This window comes from Bactrocera neohumeralis, chromosome 6 (assembly GCF_024586455.1).
Source record: "Bactrocera neohumeralis isolate Rockhampton chromosome 6, APGP_CSIRO_Bneo_wtdbg2-racon-allhic-juicebox.fasta_v2, whole genome shotgun sequence".
NCBI lineage: Eukaryota > Metazoa > Arthropoda > Insecta > Diptera > Tephritidae > Bactrocera > Bactrocera neohumeralis.
The window spans coordinates 50,357,109-50,375,276 of NC_065923.1; the positions used below are offsets into that span (position 1 = coordinate 50,357,109).

The 18,168-nt window shown below is 37.6% G+C and overlaps 1 protein-coding gene across 1 annotated transcript; it reads left to right on the forward strand.

Moving 5' to 3' along the window:
* The first annotated feature begins 12,886 nt into the window (after positions 1–12,886).
* On the forward strand, positions 12,887–14,340 carry LOC126763462 (uncharacterized). Its single transcript, XM_050480998.1, has 2 exons — positions 12,887–13,496; positions 13,562–14,340. Exons 1-2 carry the CDS (start codon positions 12,962–12,964, stop codon positions 13,741–13,743), a joined length of 717 nt encoding a protein of 238 aa, XP_050336955.1. The 5' UTR covers positions 12,887–12,961; the 3' UTR covers positions 13,744–14,340.
* The last annotated feature ends 3,828 nt before the right edge of the window (positions 14,341–18,168 follow it).

Below are 18,168 nucleotides of genomic sequence, written 5' to 3' on the forward strand. Positions count from 1 at the left end.
GATTGACATACACCACCTCTTCGTCCAATCCAAAGCTGCTTTGGACAACACGAGAAGGAGCTGCCTTTATGCCGCAATGTTTGAATTTGGTATTCGCGTAAACTAAAATGGCTGTGTAAGCTGACGTTGAACAATACAAAAGCTCCGTCAGGAACGGGAAGGACCTCTCCGATACCAAAGGGGTTTCAGACAAAGCGACTCTCTATCGTGTAACTTTTTCAATCTACTATTGGAGAAAATAATTCGAGCTGCAGAACTAGTTATAGAAGATAACATCTTCTACAAGAGCGTACAGCTGCTGGCGTACGCAGATGATATTGATATCATAGGCTTCTACAACCTCAACAAGCGAGGCAAATGGGTCTGGTAGTGAACAAGGGCAAGACGAAATATATCCTGCCATCACAAAAACAGTCGTCGCACTCGGGACTTGGCTCCCACGTCACTGTTGACAGTCATGACTTCGAAGTCGTAGATAATTTCGTCTATCTTGGAACCAGTATTAATACTAACAACAATGTCAGCCTCGGAATCCAACGCAGAAGAACTCTTGCCAACAGGTGCTACTTCGAACTATATAAGCAATTGAGAAGAAAAGTCCTCACCCGACGAACAAAGACCAAACTCTACAAGTCATTCATCATCCACGTCAGGGATAATGAGATGCCCAACTTATTCCAGTGTGAGAGCGCCTCAAAATAAGCGTTTTTTATAACATTTTCCATTATGGCCAGATCGAACAAAATAAGAGTTTTTGGGCATTTAAATTAAAACACCCAACATTTATTACGATTCCAAATAATTATATATTGGACTTTTAATATATGGCGAAACTACTTAAATCCTTTTTTATGATTTTAAGGTACATATATTAAAACAACCAACTGTTGATCTTTCAATACTTAATAAGGTGAATTAAGCCTCTTAGTTCTCAATTAATAAATGTTTTTAATCATTTGTAATTGAAATATAATTCTATTATGCAAAACGTTTCATGAAATATATTTAAATTAAGCATTTCCTTTGATTTTCATTGTTATAAATTTTTATTAGCGATCTTGAACGGCGGCAACAAATTCCTCCGTTCACATATATTTTTGGTATAATTTCAAACTGGCCGTTCCAGTCATTCCAATTGCAAAACGTCAAAACCTACCCAATCCAGTCAACTGTCAAAGTTCGGTAGGTGAGCGGTTCTCATATTCCCAGTTACAGCAGAGTTGGGGATCTCTTTATCTCTGATCCACGTCCCGCTATATGGTGCAGAGGAATGGACGATGAGTCGGCGTACCAGTTTTTGAGAGAAAGATTCTGCGAATACCGCAGTGGATGGAATGATGAGCTGTACGAGATGTACGACGACATTGACATAGCTCAGCAAATTGAGAAACAGCCGGTACGCTGACTAGGTCATGTCGTCCGAATGGTCAAAAACACTCCGTCTCAGAAAGTATTCGACGCAGTACCCGTCGGGGAAGCAGAAAACGGAGGAAGAGCTCCACTCCGTTGTAAAGTCCAACTGGAGAAATACTTGGCTAAACTTGGAGTCTCCAATTGTCGCCAAACACCGAAAAAGGAGAACGACTTCCGTCCTGTTGTATATTCTGCTGTAACCGCGTAAGCGTTGGCTACGCCAATAAAGAAGAAGAAGTGTAACGATCTGAAGAACGATCTTGAACAAGAAAAAAGGAAGTCCTCTGAAAATTTGTTTGAATGCTTAAATTAAAGCTCCCACATAAGATGCACTGGGTATATTGAATTTGCCACAATGTTTGTAGCTTCCAAAAGAAAACGTCGTAGATGCTATAAGATATATACACACATACATACTTATGTACATATGTATATAAATCATCAGCGTGATAGGCTGATTTGATTTAGTCATGTCCGTGACCGTCTCTTTGTATATACGCAAACTAGTCCCTCGGTTTCTGAGACGCCGAACGGAAATTTTGCACAGGCCCTTTCCTCCCTAATAAATTGCTCATTTGTCACCGATATCGGACCACTATATCTTTTAGCTAGTTACAAAATGGACCTGTGAAGAGTAATATAGCGTCGCAGTTAACGAAGTTAACGTTTTTTCTGGTTTTTCTGTAGAAGTCACTCGGTTATGTGTCAGAAGATTTTAAATGCATTAAATTACTTTTATTTGGCTGTTATCGTGGCTACTTTACCCGCATTTTGAAGTAAGACCTCTCGAATCATATACTACATATGTATGTACTAATTATACTATAACCTAAATAAATGAATGTCAATTTCCCCACACAGACTTAATTTTGTTAAACTGATTTTGAATTATTTTTGTTTAAAAAATAGAACTGTGTTACGTGTTCATATATATTATTTATAACTATCTATATACAAGTATTTACATACATCTTCAGCTCAGTGAACATAGGGACCACATACACACATATATGCATATATACAATATCAACTGAGGCATGCAACAATTGTTTACTCCATCGGGTCGCACACAAATTGAAACACTTCAAGTGGTTGGCAACAGATTTATTAGTAATTAAGCGCCAGTAAAGTAAGCAAATACAGGTTTTGCCTCTTCTGGGCTCGAATTACACGCCATACTATTCAATACCCTTTTGAAGTGGAAAGTCAATAACAACAACAACACTGTAATATGATACGTATTGTAGTTTTTGTTTGTAGAAATATCTCAATATTTAGATGGTGACTACACAACGGTGCTCTGCCTCATGCAACTGATGAAAGGCATCGCGTTTACTGATTGTCTTGTTTTGCGCCAATTAAAAGGACCACCTTAAAAACTAAAATTGAGTTTATATTAAATAATTTTTAGAATTATTATTATGCCTGTACATAATTTACTGATCTAACAAGTAACACAGGGTGAGTAGAGCGCATATTTTCAGATGTTGATAAGACTTTATATTCAATAAGTAAGGAAGTGCTAAGTTTTTGTTTAACCAAAGTCCTACATGGATTAAAGCCGGGAAAATATGTTATGGTATTGACAAAAGTTTCTATTAAAAAGTTTTACGAAAGAATTCTAGGACTACAATCAAATTTAGTATTTTAGTAAGATTTATTGTAGGTCATAGACTCACATAGCTTTTTTCCTATATTTTACTTCGTGTCAGCGAACGTTATATTAAAATCATCTTCAAATAAGACATATCAGTCATAAACTCAGACGAAGAGGCTAAATTTAATATATTTAGTTGAAGTGGAAAGCATCACCCAGAAGATCGGAGTTCATTATATTAGAGATATAAGGTTTAGATCAACTCCAATCACACTGAGTGCCAAGCTATAATATAATTTTATAGTTTTTAAGAAAACTTTCCGACTTTATTTTATTTATAAGACACATTTTGACCAACTTATATGGAATAAAGTCAGATCGAAAGGCGGATATCACTACGCATTGCTTAAGTATACCCGAAAACGCATTTACGCATTTTATAAAGAAATAACTCTTACACTGACCGACCTTTTCGGTGCATGGCGTAGGAGAATAAAATATAATAAAATCATTATTTGTAGTATATAGTATGTGAGTGGAGGCGATTTGTTGACCAATTTCAAATATTTTCTGCAAAAAATAGAAGGTGCGTTCCAAAGTAAACAGGAATCTTTTGAAACTAGCGCCCCTTAGTGGCGCCATCTATATGTCGACTGGTGCGTTAGAATCTGCTATCTTTATCGATTGTCCAGTGAGAATTTCATGACATTTCATCGATTGGAAGTGAAGTTATTGCATTTTAAGTGTTAGTATGTTTGTGTTATCGGTGCGAAAATGACCTTCGAACAAAAAGCCAACATTAAATTTTGTTTTAAAATTGGTAAAACTTTCACCGAAACGTTTCAATTGATGAAACAAGTTTATGGCGATGATTGCCTATCCCGTAGCAGAGTACACGAGTGGTTTCAACGTTTTCAAAGTGGTCGTGAGGACATAAATGACGATCAACATTTGGGCCAATCAAAATCCGTGATCACCGGAAATTCCTTCGAAACTGTGCGAGAATTCATAAAAAATCAGACGAAATCATTATAGAAATTCATGGAAATGGAATTGAACATCTCCAAAACATCGATTTATAGCGATTTTGAGCGTTTGGTGCGCCGTATTCGACGTGTTTGGCCCGAATATCGCGAAGATGAAAGTTGGCGTTTGTTGCATGATAATGCGCTGTTTCATCGATCGACGCTTGAGACCGATTATTTGACCAAAAATCACATTTTAACCATTAACCACTCCCCGTATTCACCTGATATGGCACTGCCGACTTCTTCCTTTTCGGAAAAATGCATTTGCCAATGAAAGGAAAGTGTTATGCAGACGTAGAGGCCATTCAAAAGACTTGCACCGGCATATTGGCCAACGAGCTAAAACACTCGTTCGACATGCCTTTGGACCGACGGAACGGGGAAAATTATTCAACAAAGAAATTCCATTAAATTTTGCTTACGGAATCAATTTTCTCGGAGCCGAAGTGTTCAGAATATTGGAAAAAGCTTTATGTGATATTTATTTATCGCGAGCAAGTGTTTATGATTGCTACAAATTATTCAAAGAGGGTCTAGTCTGCGTTGATAACGAACCACGTCCAGGGCGGCCATCAACATCAACTGATGGTCAACACGTCAATAAAATAAATTGATGCTTGAGAATAGCCGATTAATAGTCGAAGATCTTACTGGCATCGTTGGAATATCGGAAGGATCAGTAAAACCCTTTTTGAAAAATTATTTGGGCTTAAGAAAACTGAAGCACGATTGGTTTCAAAATCTCTCAATTTTTTCGAAAAACAGCGGCGACTTAACTTCTGTGAAACGATGCTTTCGGGCTAATAGAATGTCATGAAACTTATTATTACTGGCGATGAGTATTGGATGTATGCTCACGATGCGGAAAGAGACGATCAATTGGCTGAATATCGTAGCAAAGGTGAGCAGAAGCCGAAAAAACACGTAAAAGCAGATCTAAGATCAAGGCTATGTTGACGGTTTTCTTCGTTTATCGAGGTGTGTTCACTCCGAGTTTCTTTCGAAGAGTCGACGTTACAAGTTTTCGAGAGAAAGGAAAATTTATGGTCCTTTGCTTTGATGGGACGATGAGCTGTATGAGATATACGACGACATTGACATAGATCAAAGAATTAAGAGACAGCGGCTGCGCTGGCTATGTCATGTCTTACGTGTGGATGAAAACATTCCATCTCTGAAAGTATTCGATGCAATACCCGCCGGGGGAAGCAGAGGAAGAGAAAGATTTCCATTCCTTGGAAAGGCAAGAAGGACCTGGCTTCACTTGGAATTCCCAATTGTCGCCACGTTGCGAAAAGAAGAAACGACTGGCGTGCCATTGTTAACTCGGCTATAATCGCGTAAGCGGTGTCTACGCCAGTAAAGAAGAAAAAGAAATTTGTCGTTAATGTTTGGATGTACCTGATCTTTTCATGACTTGTTTCTGATAAAGACTACTCCTTTGACAAACCCTTTTGTTATCATTGCGAAATTTATCTCAAGTGTACTAACTCTGCCCTGAAATAGAGTTAGTAGGTACATTCACAGAAATGTTAAACACAAGAAAGGTCTCTGCTGTGGATTTTGTGTGAGCCACATACATACATATATACATACATATGTGCATATGGGTATGCGCATGTGTATGCACTTCAACATAGAAATGCATTTCATTTGAATAGAGATGTTATTTGACTTTTGCTTATCCCTCACAGTAGGTGCCTACTCCCTTTGTCCCGTATTTTTAAAGGATCACAGTCCAACAACGCGTATGTGAAGGTATAAATATGTTATATATGTACAAAACAATATCATTGTTTCGAAGTGCTTTGTCTTATTTTGTTTTTCGTTACCGAAAGTAGCAGGAAACACTGTGAGGCAACATGACAATATTTCGGTGGGGCACTTATTTGTATTCTTAACAAAATTAAGTTGCCAAAGGAAACAAAACCTATGTGCACACATATATGTATATAGGTACATATATGTATTACATTCGATGTCATACAGTTTTCTAAAAATGTGTCATAAATCAGCGCCTGAATAGGTGCATTTAAGTAAGGATGCATGTTAAGTGATTTGGATTACTTACATAATAAGAATGTTAAGCAAGTAAGGAAGGGCTAAGTTCGGACGTAACCGAACATTTTATACTCCTGCATCTTCCAAGTGTCAAAGACGGAGAAAGCAATCAATATTCATTATTCGACAAAATCGTAAAAGAATTACTATAATTTTGTATATTCTTTTCATTCATGGACGCAATCGCACCTTCAACCAGAAAACCACTTCATTCGTTTGCCTTCAAACGGCTTCCGGCGACAAAAGCTTAAAAGCATAATAAAGGGTGGACCATTTCAAGGTTCCCTTCAAAACTAATGGAGAATGTTTATTATATTTTGAAAGAACATTCTTTGGCATTTATTTTTTGAAGATTATCTCTTTCAAATGTTGGCCGCGGGTACGTCTCAGATGGTTCATCCGTTGAGTCCAAGTTTCGATTATTCATTCGAGCATTTCGACTGATAACTGGCGAATGACACGCGAGATGATTTGCTCTAAGGCCTGAATCGAAGCGGGATTGTCCGCATAGACTTTAAGCTTTGAAATTCTCACAAGAAAAAGTCTAACGGTGTGATACCACACGATCTTGATGACCAATCGATGTTCTCTCAATAAATCCATTGATTGATGTGATGTGCGGGAGATGGCGCCATCTAAACCTAATGTCGCCGTGATCACGAGATTCAATTTCAGACATCAAATAGTTGACTACCATGGCGCGATAACGGTCGCCTTAACGCTTACGTTCTCACTGGCATTACTTTTGAAGAAATATGGACCGAGCATTCCACCAGCCCACAAACAACACCAAACTTTTTTCGATGCAATGGCAACTCTTGAACCTTTTCAGCTTGGCCTTAGTCCTAAATACGGCAATTTTGCTTGTTTACACACCCATTGAGCCAGAAATGGACCTCATCGCTGAACAAAATTTGACTCGAAAACGTCGGATCTTCTTGGAACTTTTCAAGAGCCCATAGAGCAAAGCGATGTCACTTGGGAAGATCGAGTGACTCCAGTTCTTGCACAAGTTGTATATTGTACACTTTCAATTTAAGATCTCGACTTAAAATACGCCAAGTCGTTTCATACATCAGTCCTAATTGCTGCTAACGGCGCTGAGTCAACTCTCCACGGTGTTCGTGTACACTCTCTGCTACGGGTGCTATATTTTTTTCATTGCGTGCTGAACGTGATTTTTTCGGTCGAATATTATCCAATAATGAAGGGGTATCGAGGAGGGTGATGATGTTGCGAATAGTACGTTCAGTTGGCCGATTATGTTGACTATACGTTGAGCGAAGCGCGCGAAATTTTACAGAACGTAAAATATCGTAATAAAATTCAAGGATTTGTAAACGTTGTTCAGGCATAAATCTTTCCATGATGAAATGCCAAACAATACTGAAAAAAAAATAACATGACAGCTTGATACGACCCACACGTGATCTTTCAAAATAAGGCTATTGAAAAAAGTACCGCTACTTGGATCAAGCGTTATTAGGTACAGGGGGGATGGACCCGATTTTAAACACAAGCCTATAATATTATCAGGAGACTCAGATTGTTCAATACTTTTCAGTAAAAAGTTAACCATAGTTCCATATATTCGGTATCTGGGCGCTTCAACAATTACTATCCAATTTTAGGCTTGAGATAACATATCATAAAGTCACTATTAAACAGTTGGAATTAAAATTCTTTTATATGGGAAGTAGGCGTGGTTGTGCCCTGATTTTCCTTATTTGCACACCGAAATATACGAATATCTGGATAATGTCAAGTAAAGGATTTAGTTCATTTTGGTCAAGCAGGTTGTGAGATATCGAATTTAATTTAAAGGTGGGCGTCGCCACGCCCATACCGGCTCTTACGAAACCCCTTCAAATCTTCTGGCCTGTAAAGTTGAATGCCTCTAACGCATTTAATCAGCGAGTTATTAGTCCTCAACATACTTAAACACTATATAGAGAGGGGTGTCGTTTTTATACGATTTCATCTGTTTTCACTTTAATGTAGGGAATATCGAAAATATTTGTTCTTAGAGGATTTGGTCGATTTGAATTTATCGGTTCAGGAGATATGTATATTTAACCCATCATGCGCACTTTTTAAAAATGCTTCAAACCATAGATGTTTTTATGTAATGGGGCTTAGTTATGGCACTTTATAATTTTTTGTTTAGTTGCATAAAAGTTTTCCGATTACGCCCATCATCAATTTCCCTTCGGTTGCAAGGAACGCGTGTTCCAAGTTTCATCACGATTTGAATTTTTACTCAAGTTATCGCTCTCACGGCCTGACCTAACATGCTCAATGACACATACAAAATTCTGTTGCGCTTTTTAATTGGAGATATTCTTCTTTCTCAGACAAAAAACGAGAGTTACTAATCTTTAGATTCGATTTGCGTCTGATACAATTAACAATAATTTATTTTAGGTCTTATGTTGTGATTTTTTTTTTTCATTTTTCGAGAGTATGACACAATGGTAAAACTGGTCTAAAATATTTAAAACAAAAATTGATAGCATTAAAGATAACGGTTATTTTATTTTAATGAAGTGTCCGCGTACACTCTAGTATCAATTCAATTGGGTAACTCGTTTGGTACTGTTTAGGATGACGAGAGGAGTCGAATCTCGACCGACGAGACGGTGTATCCGTCTGTCCGTACAAGCATCTTGATAAAACTCTGATTTCTACAACTGCAAATTATCTTAGCTTTAAAAATGTTGTATGTTTCTACTTGTCTTGTGCTGCAGTTACACGATCAAGAACTTGCTTTCATGTTGATCTCACAATCTAAAATGATTTAAATTGTCAGCCGGGGTAAAGGCTGCAAGCAACTTGATAATCAATAATAGTTTCATGAAGCCGTCGTCATGGAAACCGTTTAAATTCTTGAAAATTTCGCATGATATTAATAATATAATGGATTGATATAAATTTTGATATCGATCTATGAATTTAACGAAATATTCATATTCCCGAATATTGCAGTTGGGAAGTGCAGACTGTTTGCGGAACTATGTCAGCAGCTGCTTTGGCTTGATCGTCAAATTGAACCACGACTTAAATGAAAAAATTGATATCAAGACGGCGTTCAGGTTTGAAAAGCAGTGTATGGTAGTAGAAAAGGGTGAGTGTATTGCAGCTTGAAAGCAATTTCTTGATCGTGTAAAGTCCGGATTATTTATCAAGTTGTGTACTTGACAGTTTTATGCCGTATAATGCTGATTTGTCGTGGACACATTCATATACTCTACAGTACATATTTAAGTACACTGCTTACCAGAGATAAACACACAGATGCCCAAGTCTCTTAGGCCGTAATTCACCTCCAGAACTTTGGCACTAACTAAGCGAGATAAATATTGGGCTATATACAAAAAGTTGAAATCCAGCTGTCTGTCTGTCCGTCCGTCCGTCCGTGCAAACTGTAACTGGAGTAAAAATTGAGATATCTTGATGAAACTTGATACGAGGTTCCCTTAATACAAAAATATTACGATTTCGTAGAAGAGCGTAATCGGAACACTGGCATCCCCACAAAACCAAAAACCTATAATGTGCGATTACTAAACACTAAATTAAGTGGCCCAGGAGATCACAGTGGCAAGGGCCACCTGTGGTCAAAAAATTTAAAAAAAGTAAGCATGGCCCCACCCTCTAATAAGTTTAATGTACATATCTCCTAAACCATTAAAACTACAACAATCAAATTTGTTGACCGCAAATATTATAAGGACTTCTACCGACAGTGTGAAAATGAATGAAATCGGAAAATCATTCACTCCCTACATAATAGTACTGATTAGAAATACTAAAACCGCAATGAATCAATAACTAAATACGCCAGAGATATTAAATTTTACCTCCAGGATGATTTAATAGGGCTTTCTGGGAGCCGTTGTGAAATTGGGACCGATTTCGAGCCACACCTATAGTTGACTTTTTACCTTTGATAATAGGTTTTATGGAGGATGGAGTCATGTGTAGAAGTTCACGCATTTGAGGAAAGTTCTCTGATCGCCATTCAGGCCAGAAACGATTCTTTTACATATGACTCAAGCAGCTCACGACTTCCGGTCTTTGACCAAGTATCCTCTGGATAGCCTAAGAACATCCGTTCGAAGGCGAGCTAAAGTGAGATGGCGAAACATCCCCTACATAGGGTTGTGCGCTGGGTTTGGGACCCGCCACGTAAAAAAACTATACCAATGAAAAACAACCAACAGCCGCGGATGAGAAACCCTCCTTTTGATGACGACCATGGCAAACGAAATAAGGACTACGATATTAGGGCATGCACCTGGAATGTCCGGTCCCTTAATTGGGAAGGTGCCGCTGCCCAGCTGCTTGATGTCCTCGTGAAAATAAAGGCTGACATCACCGCCGTCCAAGAAATGCGATGGACGGGACAAGGACAGAGAGATGATATTGATATCATTGGCCTCAACACCCGGTCCGTTAGTTCTGCTTTCTCCTGACTGGATTAGGATGCAAAGCAAATGGGTCTGGCAGTGAACAAGGGCAAGTTGAAATATCTCCTGCTATCAAACAAATAGTCGTCACACTCGCTACTAGGCTCCCACGTCACTGTTGACAGTCATAACTTCGAAGTCGTAGATAATTTCGTCTATCTTGGAACCAGCATCAACACCAACAACAATTTCGGGCTCGAAATCCTACGCAGGATATCTCTTGCCAACAGGTGCTACTTCGGACTGAATTGGCAATTGAGAAGTAAAGTCCTCTCTTGACGAACAAAAACCAAACTCTATAAGTCACTCATTATTCCGTCCTGCTATATGGTGCAGAGGCATGGACGATGACAACATCTGATGAGTCGACGTTGCGAGTTTTTGAGAGAAAGGTTCTGCGAAAGATTTATTGTCCTTTGCGCGTTGGCCACGGCGAATATCGTATTCGATGGAATGATGAGCTGTATGAGATATACGATGACATTGACATAGTTCAGCGAATTAAGAGACAGCGACTGCGCTGGCTAGGTCATGTTGTCCGAATGGATGAAAACACTCCAGCTCTGAAAGTATTCGACGCAGTACCCGCCGGGGAAGCAGAGGAAGAGGAAGACCTCCACTCCGTTGGAAGGACCAGGTGGAGAAGGACCTGGCTACGGTTGGAATATCCAATTGGCGCCACGTAGCAAAAAGAAGAAACGACCGGCGTCTGTTTGAGATACGTGTCGTTTTGTGAGCTGCTAAAAGTGAATTTTTCGTTTTTTGCGATGTCGAAATTTGTTGAGCAAAGAATTTGCATTAAATTTTGTTTACGGAATCAATTTTCTGCTGCGGATACGTTGAGGATGGTGCAGAAAGCCTTTGGTGATGAGGCAATGTCTAAAAAAATGTTTACAAGTGGTATAGTGAGTTCCAAGCCGGCCGTGAACGTGTCGAAGACGAAGAGCGCCCAGGGCGACCATCAACCTCAACCGACGAAGCTAACGTTCAACAAATCAAAGATTTGGTGTTGAAAAACCGTCGAAAGGCTCAGCCTATACCATTTTGAAGGATGTTTTGGGCCTCAAGCGGGTCAAATCTCGACTGGTACCGAAAACATTGAATTTTTTTGGAAAAAAGGCGTCGCGTTGAAGTGTGTGAAACGATGCTTTGCGACTACCAGGGTGTCATGAAACGCATTATAACTGGCGATGAGACTTGGATCTATGCTTACGACCCCGAAACAACCGATCAATCGAGCGAATATCGTGCCAAAAGAGAGCCGAGACCAAAAAAATCGCGCCAAAGTCGCTCAAAAATCAAGGTCATGTTGTCTGTTTTCTTCGATTATCGTGGTGTTGTGCATTATGAATTCCTTCCAACCGGTCAAACAGTCAACAAGGAATATTATTTGAACGTTATGCGTCGTTTGCGTAACGCTATCCGCCTAAAAAGGCCGGAGTTGTGGAAAGACAATTCTTGGTTTTTACACCACGATAATGCACCATCCACTGCCCTCGTAATTCGTGATCATTTCGCCAAAAACTCAACCCATATCTTTCCGCAACCACCGTTTTCACCTAATTTGGCGCCGTGCGACTTCTGGCTGTTCACCAAGCTCAAAAGACCGCTCCGGGGACACCGTTTTTATACGATAGAGGAGATTCAAGCCGCAGCGAAGACGGAACTGAAGGCCATCCCGGAAAGTGACTACAACCAGTGTTTCGAAGATTGGAAAATCCGTTGGCATAAGTGCATTGCATCGGGAGGGGATTACTTTGAAGGGGATGAAATTGATTTGGAAGAATAAATAAAGAATTTTCAAAATAAATACAATGTCACCTTATTTTTTGGGCTCATAAAATATGCATAGTAATACAGCAGACAGACAGAGAGATGAACATACAGATATCGCTAAACCGATATAGATCGTAACGAATCCGAACCAAACCAGCAAAAATTATTATATCCTGTTAAGAGTATAACAATCATTTTATTTAATAGTCTTATGGGTACAATGGGAGTATAAGGGGTCAATTTCATTAATTTTTCTTTGATATGAGCGAATTTTTCCCTGTACCCAAATGAATTGTGAGATATGAAAGTTTACCTAAAAGTGAACGTTTCCACTCCCATCTTATGATTTCTGAATTTGTGAGCTTATTACAGTTGCATTCATCATTCCAAATAATGAGAGATTATTTTAAATTTTATGAAGCATTCATCGTTCATCCAGTCCTTTACTTACTAGTGGCATCACTAAATCTGTCTAACTAATGTGAACACTGTTTGTTTAATAACGGTTGTCGCCACGGTTACCAATGGACTTAGTTATTATTTGATCAATACTTCCCCAACATTAAAATTTATCAAGGAAATAAAGTTGTTAATAAATCTATCTGAAACTTTGTGCTATGAGTAAATTAGAAGATATATTGGCAAAGAAGAAAACGGTTGTTCCTGTACTTGATCTGAGTAAGAACATCGCTCAGACCAAAGAAGAATTTAAACGACTAATGGAGAAAGTGCCCGATTATAAAATGCGTCCAATCAAAGTACGTGCCGATGAAATAAAGATTAAAGAGAAAGATTTCTCTTTCAAGATTTCGAAGAGAGAGGTCAGAAAACTATCAAAGCATAATGGCGAACGGGAACCGATTTATACATACGCAGATCCTATACCGTCCGAAATGAAGGATGTACCTATAATGGACTTGTGCTCAGTACCAATCGACTGGAAGATGCTTACCACGCTGCGACCGAAGTCTAAGCAGGAAGAAGAGTACTTTAGTCGCATGACAGAGATGGCCAAGTTGCAATTGAAGACCGAAATGCGCGATCGCAGAGATTTCATTCTTAATAATTGCGTTAAAAAGAACAAAAACAAATCTGGCATTGTAGAAACTAAATTGGCAACATGTGCCGAATGCGGACAAGAAATGTGTTGTGGTATGCGAAAATTGTTTTTTTAAGGAATTATTGAGGATTATGATTATTTATGAAATATTTTCCAGGCAAGGCTTGCACGGACTTCAATTACGATCTATTTGTGCGCCTTGAACCAAAAATCTCAAAGCCGAAACCACCCGTAAATAACACAAACAAAGGGAAATTGTCTGGACGGAAATCACTCACGAAGAATGGGGGGAAGAATAAAGCAAACAAGAAAAAAATGCCTTCTTCTGCCGTGGCTTAATATCTTTTATAAACTAAACGTACTGAAGGCTAAACCTTTATAATAGGTTGTCAAAAAAGTCTTGCGGTATTTTCGCTAGTAAGCGCGTAGTTCTAGTTTCATTCGTCGCACGCTATACCTTTTTGGAAAGCTCATTTCCAGCGCTAACACGTGTTTGATTGATTGTCATTTCTTTTAAGTCGTTCGTGAGTTATAGCGTCGCAAACATGGAGCAAAATAAAGAGAAAATACGGCATATTTTACAGTATGACTACGATAAAGGCAAAAATGCATCTCAAGCCGCCAATAAAATTTGTGCAGTTTATGGACCCGATACAGTTTCCATTTCCACCGCACAACGATGGTTTCAACGTTTTCGTTCTGGTGTAGAGGTAGTCGAAGATGCGCCACGCTCCGGAAGGCCTGTCGTCGAAAATTGCGATAAAAATCGCTGAATTGGTCGAAAGAGACCGGCATAGTAGCAGCCGTAGCATCGGTCAAGAGCTGGGCATGAGTCATCAAAAATTCATTTTAATTTCAATAAAAAAAAAAATCCAATAAAAATACCGCAAGACTTTTTTGACAACCCATTATGTAGCTTTAGAATGTCATTTATATTTTATATATCTTGTCAAATGTGAAAGTTTTCCATCTTTTTTGACCAGTTTGTAGGCAGCTATATTTAAGTTAAAATATCGTTAATATTCTTAAAAACGGTTTTCAAAACGATATCTTAAAAACTGAGTTGATATATAATAAACGGACAGACAGACAGACGGACATCGGATACCGCATACTGATCAATATATATATACTTTATAGGGTCTCCGTTCGACAAAAATATAGTTTAGTAACTTTCCAAAAATCGACACAACATTATGTTAAATGATTTATATTTTATAGTCATTTATTAAAAAGTTAACATCGTTAAAAATGGTTTTTAAGTTTAATAAATTTAAGGCAAAATTTTGTTCGACAAAACGATAGTTTAAACTTTCCATCGAAAACAGTTAAGATAATGTCAATAAAAAAAACCAATATGTCAAAATTTGAGTCCGATGTGAAGTTAAGTTAGGTTACACCTTTGTAATGCTAGATCATTTTTAATACGATTTGAAATTTCGGTCGAGCAGCACGTCAACGCTTTTTGTGAAATTTAATGGAGACTAGATATCTAATTCGAATACTAAGTACTAGTATTACTTGGTAGGTACTTGGTAAGTAATACTAGATATCTAAGATGAATTCTGTGACTAGGTTACTAATATCCATACGGCTCTGCAATCTTTTCGAGACCGTGTGGGTAAAACGCATATGCACATAATCTTGTAGATCCTGCATGCTCTTAAGGCATTCCATCTCGTCAGCGTCAGTCCTTTAAGAAATTCCGTTGTGTTTCGTTTTTGCTTTTTTCCTAAACTGATTAGGCAGTCGAGCGGATTACACTTTTGGCAATCTCATCAAATTAAGCATCTTTCGAGTCCCGGAATGTTCTTGCGGTCTGGAACCCAGTGTATATGCGGTTGTTTTCCGGCAACCACTTTATGTACTGCCTCACTGCTTTTAAGCACATTCTCTGAAGTAATGTGATGCGAGATTATTGCCTTAATTGCCGTCTGGCTATTGAAGTACATATTGATCATTTTTATACTCTTGCAACATGTTGCTACTGAGTATAAAAGTTTTGCTCACCTAACGGTTGTTCGTATCACCTAAAACTGAGCGACATACATAGATATAGAATGACGATATGAATTGAAATCCGGATGACGGTCTGTCTGTCCGTCCTTCCATCCGTGCAAGCAGTAACTTCAGTAGAAATCAATATATCTTGATGCAACTTGGTATGCGCCTTTTTTAATAAAAAAGAACGAATTCGTAGACGGACGTAATCGGAACACTGCCACGCCCACAAAACGCCATAAGCCGAAAACCTATAAAGTGCCAATAACTAAGCACTAAATTAAGATAAACTAAAGACCTGTAATTTGACACAAAAGATCGCAATAGCAAGGATGCCTTATGGGAAAATAAATCTTGAAATATGAAATCGGACCACAACCGCGCCTACATCTCATATAAACAATTTTAAACTCAATCTAATTCAATTTCAAGTATTCAAATTAAGCATCAATTAATATATCGGGCTAAATCTACTCTGAAATACTTTCCTTGAAGTCTGCCAGCTTATGACCAAAAATTATTAATACTAGACCAAAACTGTTCAACCCCCTCGGTACCGAATATATGGACCCTCGTTCCTATAGCGAACTTTTTATCAAAAATATAGGTCAATATATAAGATATATTATAGAAACTCAGAAATTATTCTTATCTGATAATAATATATCCGTATGCCAAAAATGGGTTGAATCGAATCAATAATTCCCTTAGTCCCCATGTACCTAATAAAAAAATTTGCAAACTGATTTTATACTCTATATAGTAATATACGCGAGTTATGTCAAGTCAAGTGCGCGTGTTTTTTTAATAACGGTACGTCTTTGTGCCTGAAATTAATAACATCAATTGAAAACTTGCATATGACTAATATCAATATTTTCAAACATCCAGTTGACATTATCCCGCATATAGTGGTGATTATATGTGAGGAACCTTATTGAAACTCTGATATCATCTTTTTCTGTTAACCCCTATCCCTTATAGGCCTAATACAAGATTTTCAAACTTACCGTATATATCGGTCAATATGTTAGATATCTTAATAAAATTAATTGAACGTATAATATTGGATATATGCATTATATTTTAATGCCGACCAGATGTGATATTGGACTATGAATTACCCAAATCCCCCACTGTCGGTCAGTGTATCAGATATATGTATATATGTATATAAAATTGCTTGAAAATATGTTCTTGAATATACGAGTATGTACCTGAGCAATGTCAAAAGTTAGTTAAATCAGGCCGTTCCTTTCTCTGTCCCAATATAGCGTATATGTATAGTGATTTCCGAATTTCCACCTGACATTACGACTTTCTAATAAAATTAAATGGACAACTTGACAATTAAGTTTGCCACTAAATATTATAGAGTTGGTCTAAAACTCATATCCCTAATATAAAGAATTTCGATCCTCTGGTTGACGTTTTCCACATCAACCCAATATGTATAATAAACTAAGCCTCTTCGGTTCAGTTTATAAGACACATATTGAACAATTTCATGCTGCGAAAATATAGTATTGGGGCTAAAAATGTGAGTCACATTTGGACTTTTAGACAATTTGAAAAATTATTTTTTTGCAATCAAGTGTAATATCTTAATGGAAGATTACCTGAATTTTTACGTCGACATTGATCCGAAATTAGTTTTTGAGTTATTTACAAATAAAAAGACTTGCCAATATAAAAATATACTGCATTTAAACATCCGCACTTCTAAAACGTGCATGCCTGATTTGAACTGGTGACAACAGTAACACACCCTTCAGTAATTTTAATGAAATTTTGCTTTTAGAATAGAATAAAATGGGTCTGATCGAAGAATTTTATTTTATAAAATTGTTAATTTTTTTAATCCAGGTTAACGGTTATTCGAACAAGCTATTTGATGCCTTAAAACGAGCCTGGAATGGAGTAAATGAAAAACATATTAGTAATTTAATTTCATCTATGCTTAAAAGATATGCTGTAATCAAAAGAAATAACGGCTACTCAGTAAAATATTAAATTAAAACTAATTTATTTTCGTATTTAGCTAAAGTCCAATGAGTTATGTCGTCACGAATTTTCACTTTTTCCATTCTACATAATTTATAAATCTTACATAAAGTTGAAAAATAAAATTTCATTGTTTCTTAATATAGAATATGTGATCTCTCTTTTGCAAAAATATTCTTCTAATGCATCTATGTAAAAAGTTATGACGGAATATATGAGACACTCGTGTTAGTCCAATGAGTTTTGTCCGACACTGTACATACATATGTAAATATGTATGTCACTCGAAAAAAACTACAAACATATTTCTACAAATACAACAATTTTCTCAAATGGCATAAGCAGTCTCATAAGTCATAAGTCAATATGGCAGCGAAATTACCGAAGCCCAAATGTAGTAAATCCCAGAACATTTTCATTCATGAACGCAAGCGCACTTTCAACCGGCAAATTCGCTTCATTTGTTAGCCTTCAAGTTTCCGCGACGTGAAATTAACGCAGAGAACATTTTATCATCGGTAGTTATTCCGTAAATTATTTCTGTTTCATTCCAACTTTTGTCCAAAGGTGTCGCCGTAAACAGTTTTGCCAAAGCCAGCCTACTCTTAGTAACGTCGTACAGATGGCGCTATACGCTTCTCACAAAACCGGATTACCGTGCGATTCTGGACTGTGATACAGTCACAAGTTTCTAACCGTGCGATTCTGTACTGTGATACAGTCTCAAGTCTCTAAATTTGAGATTTTAAGCTAGAGACA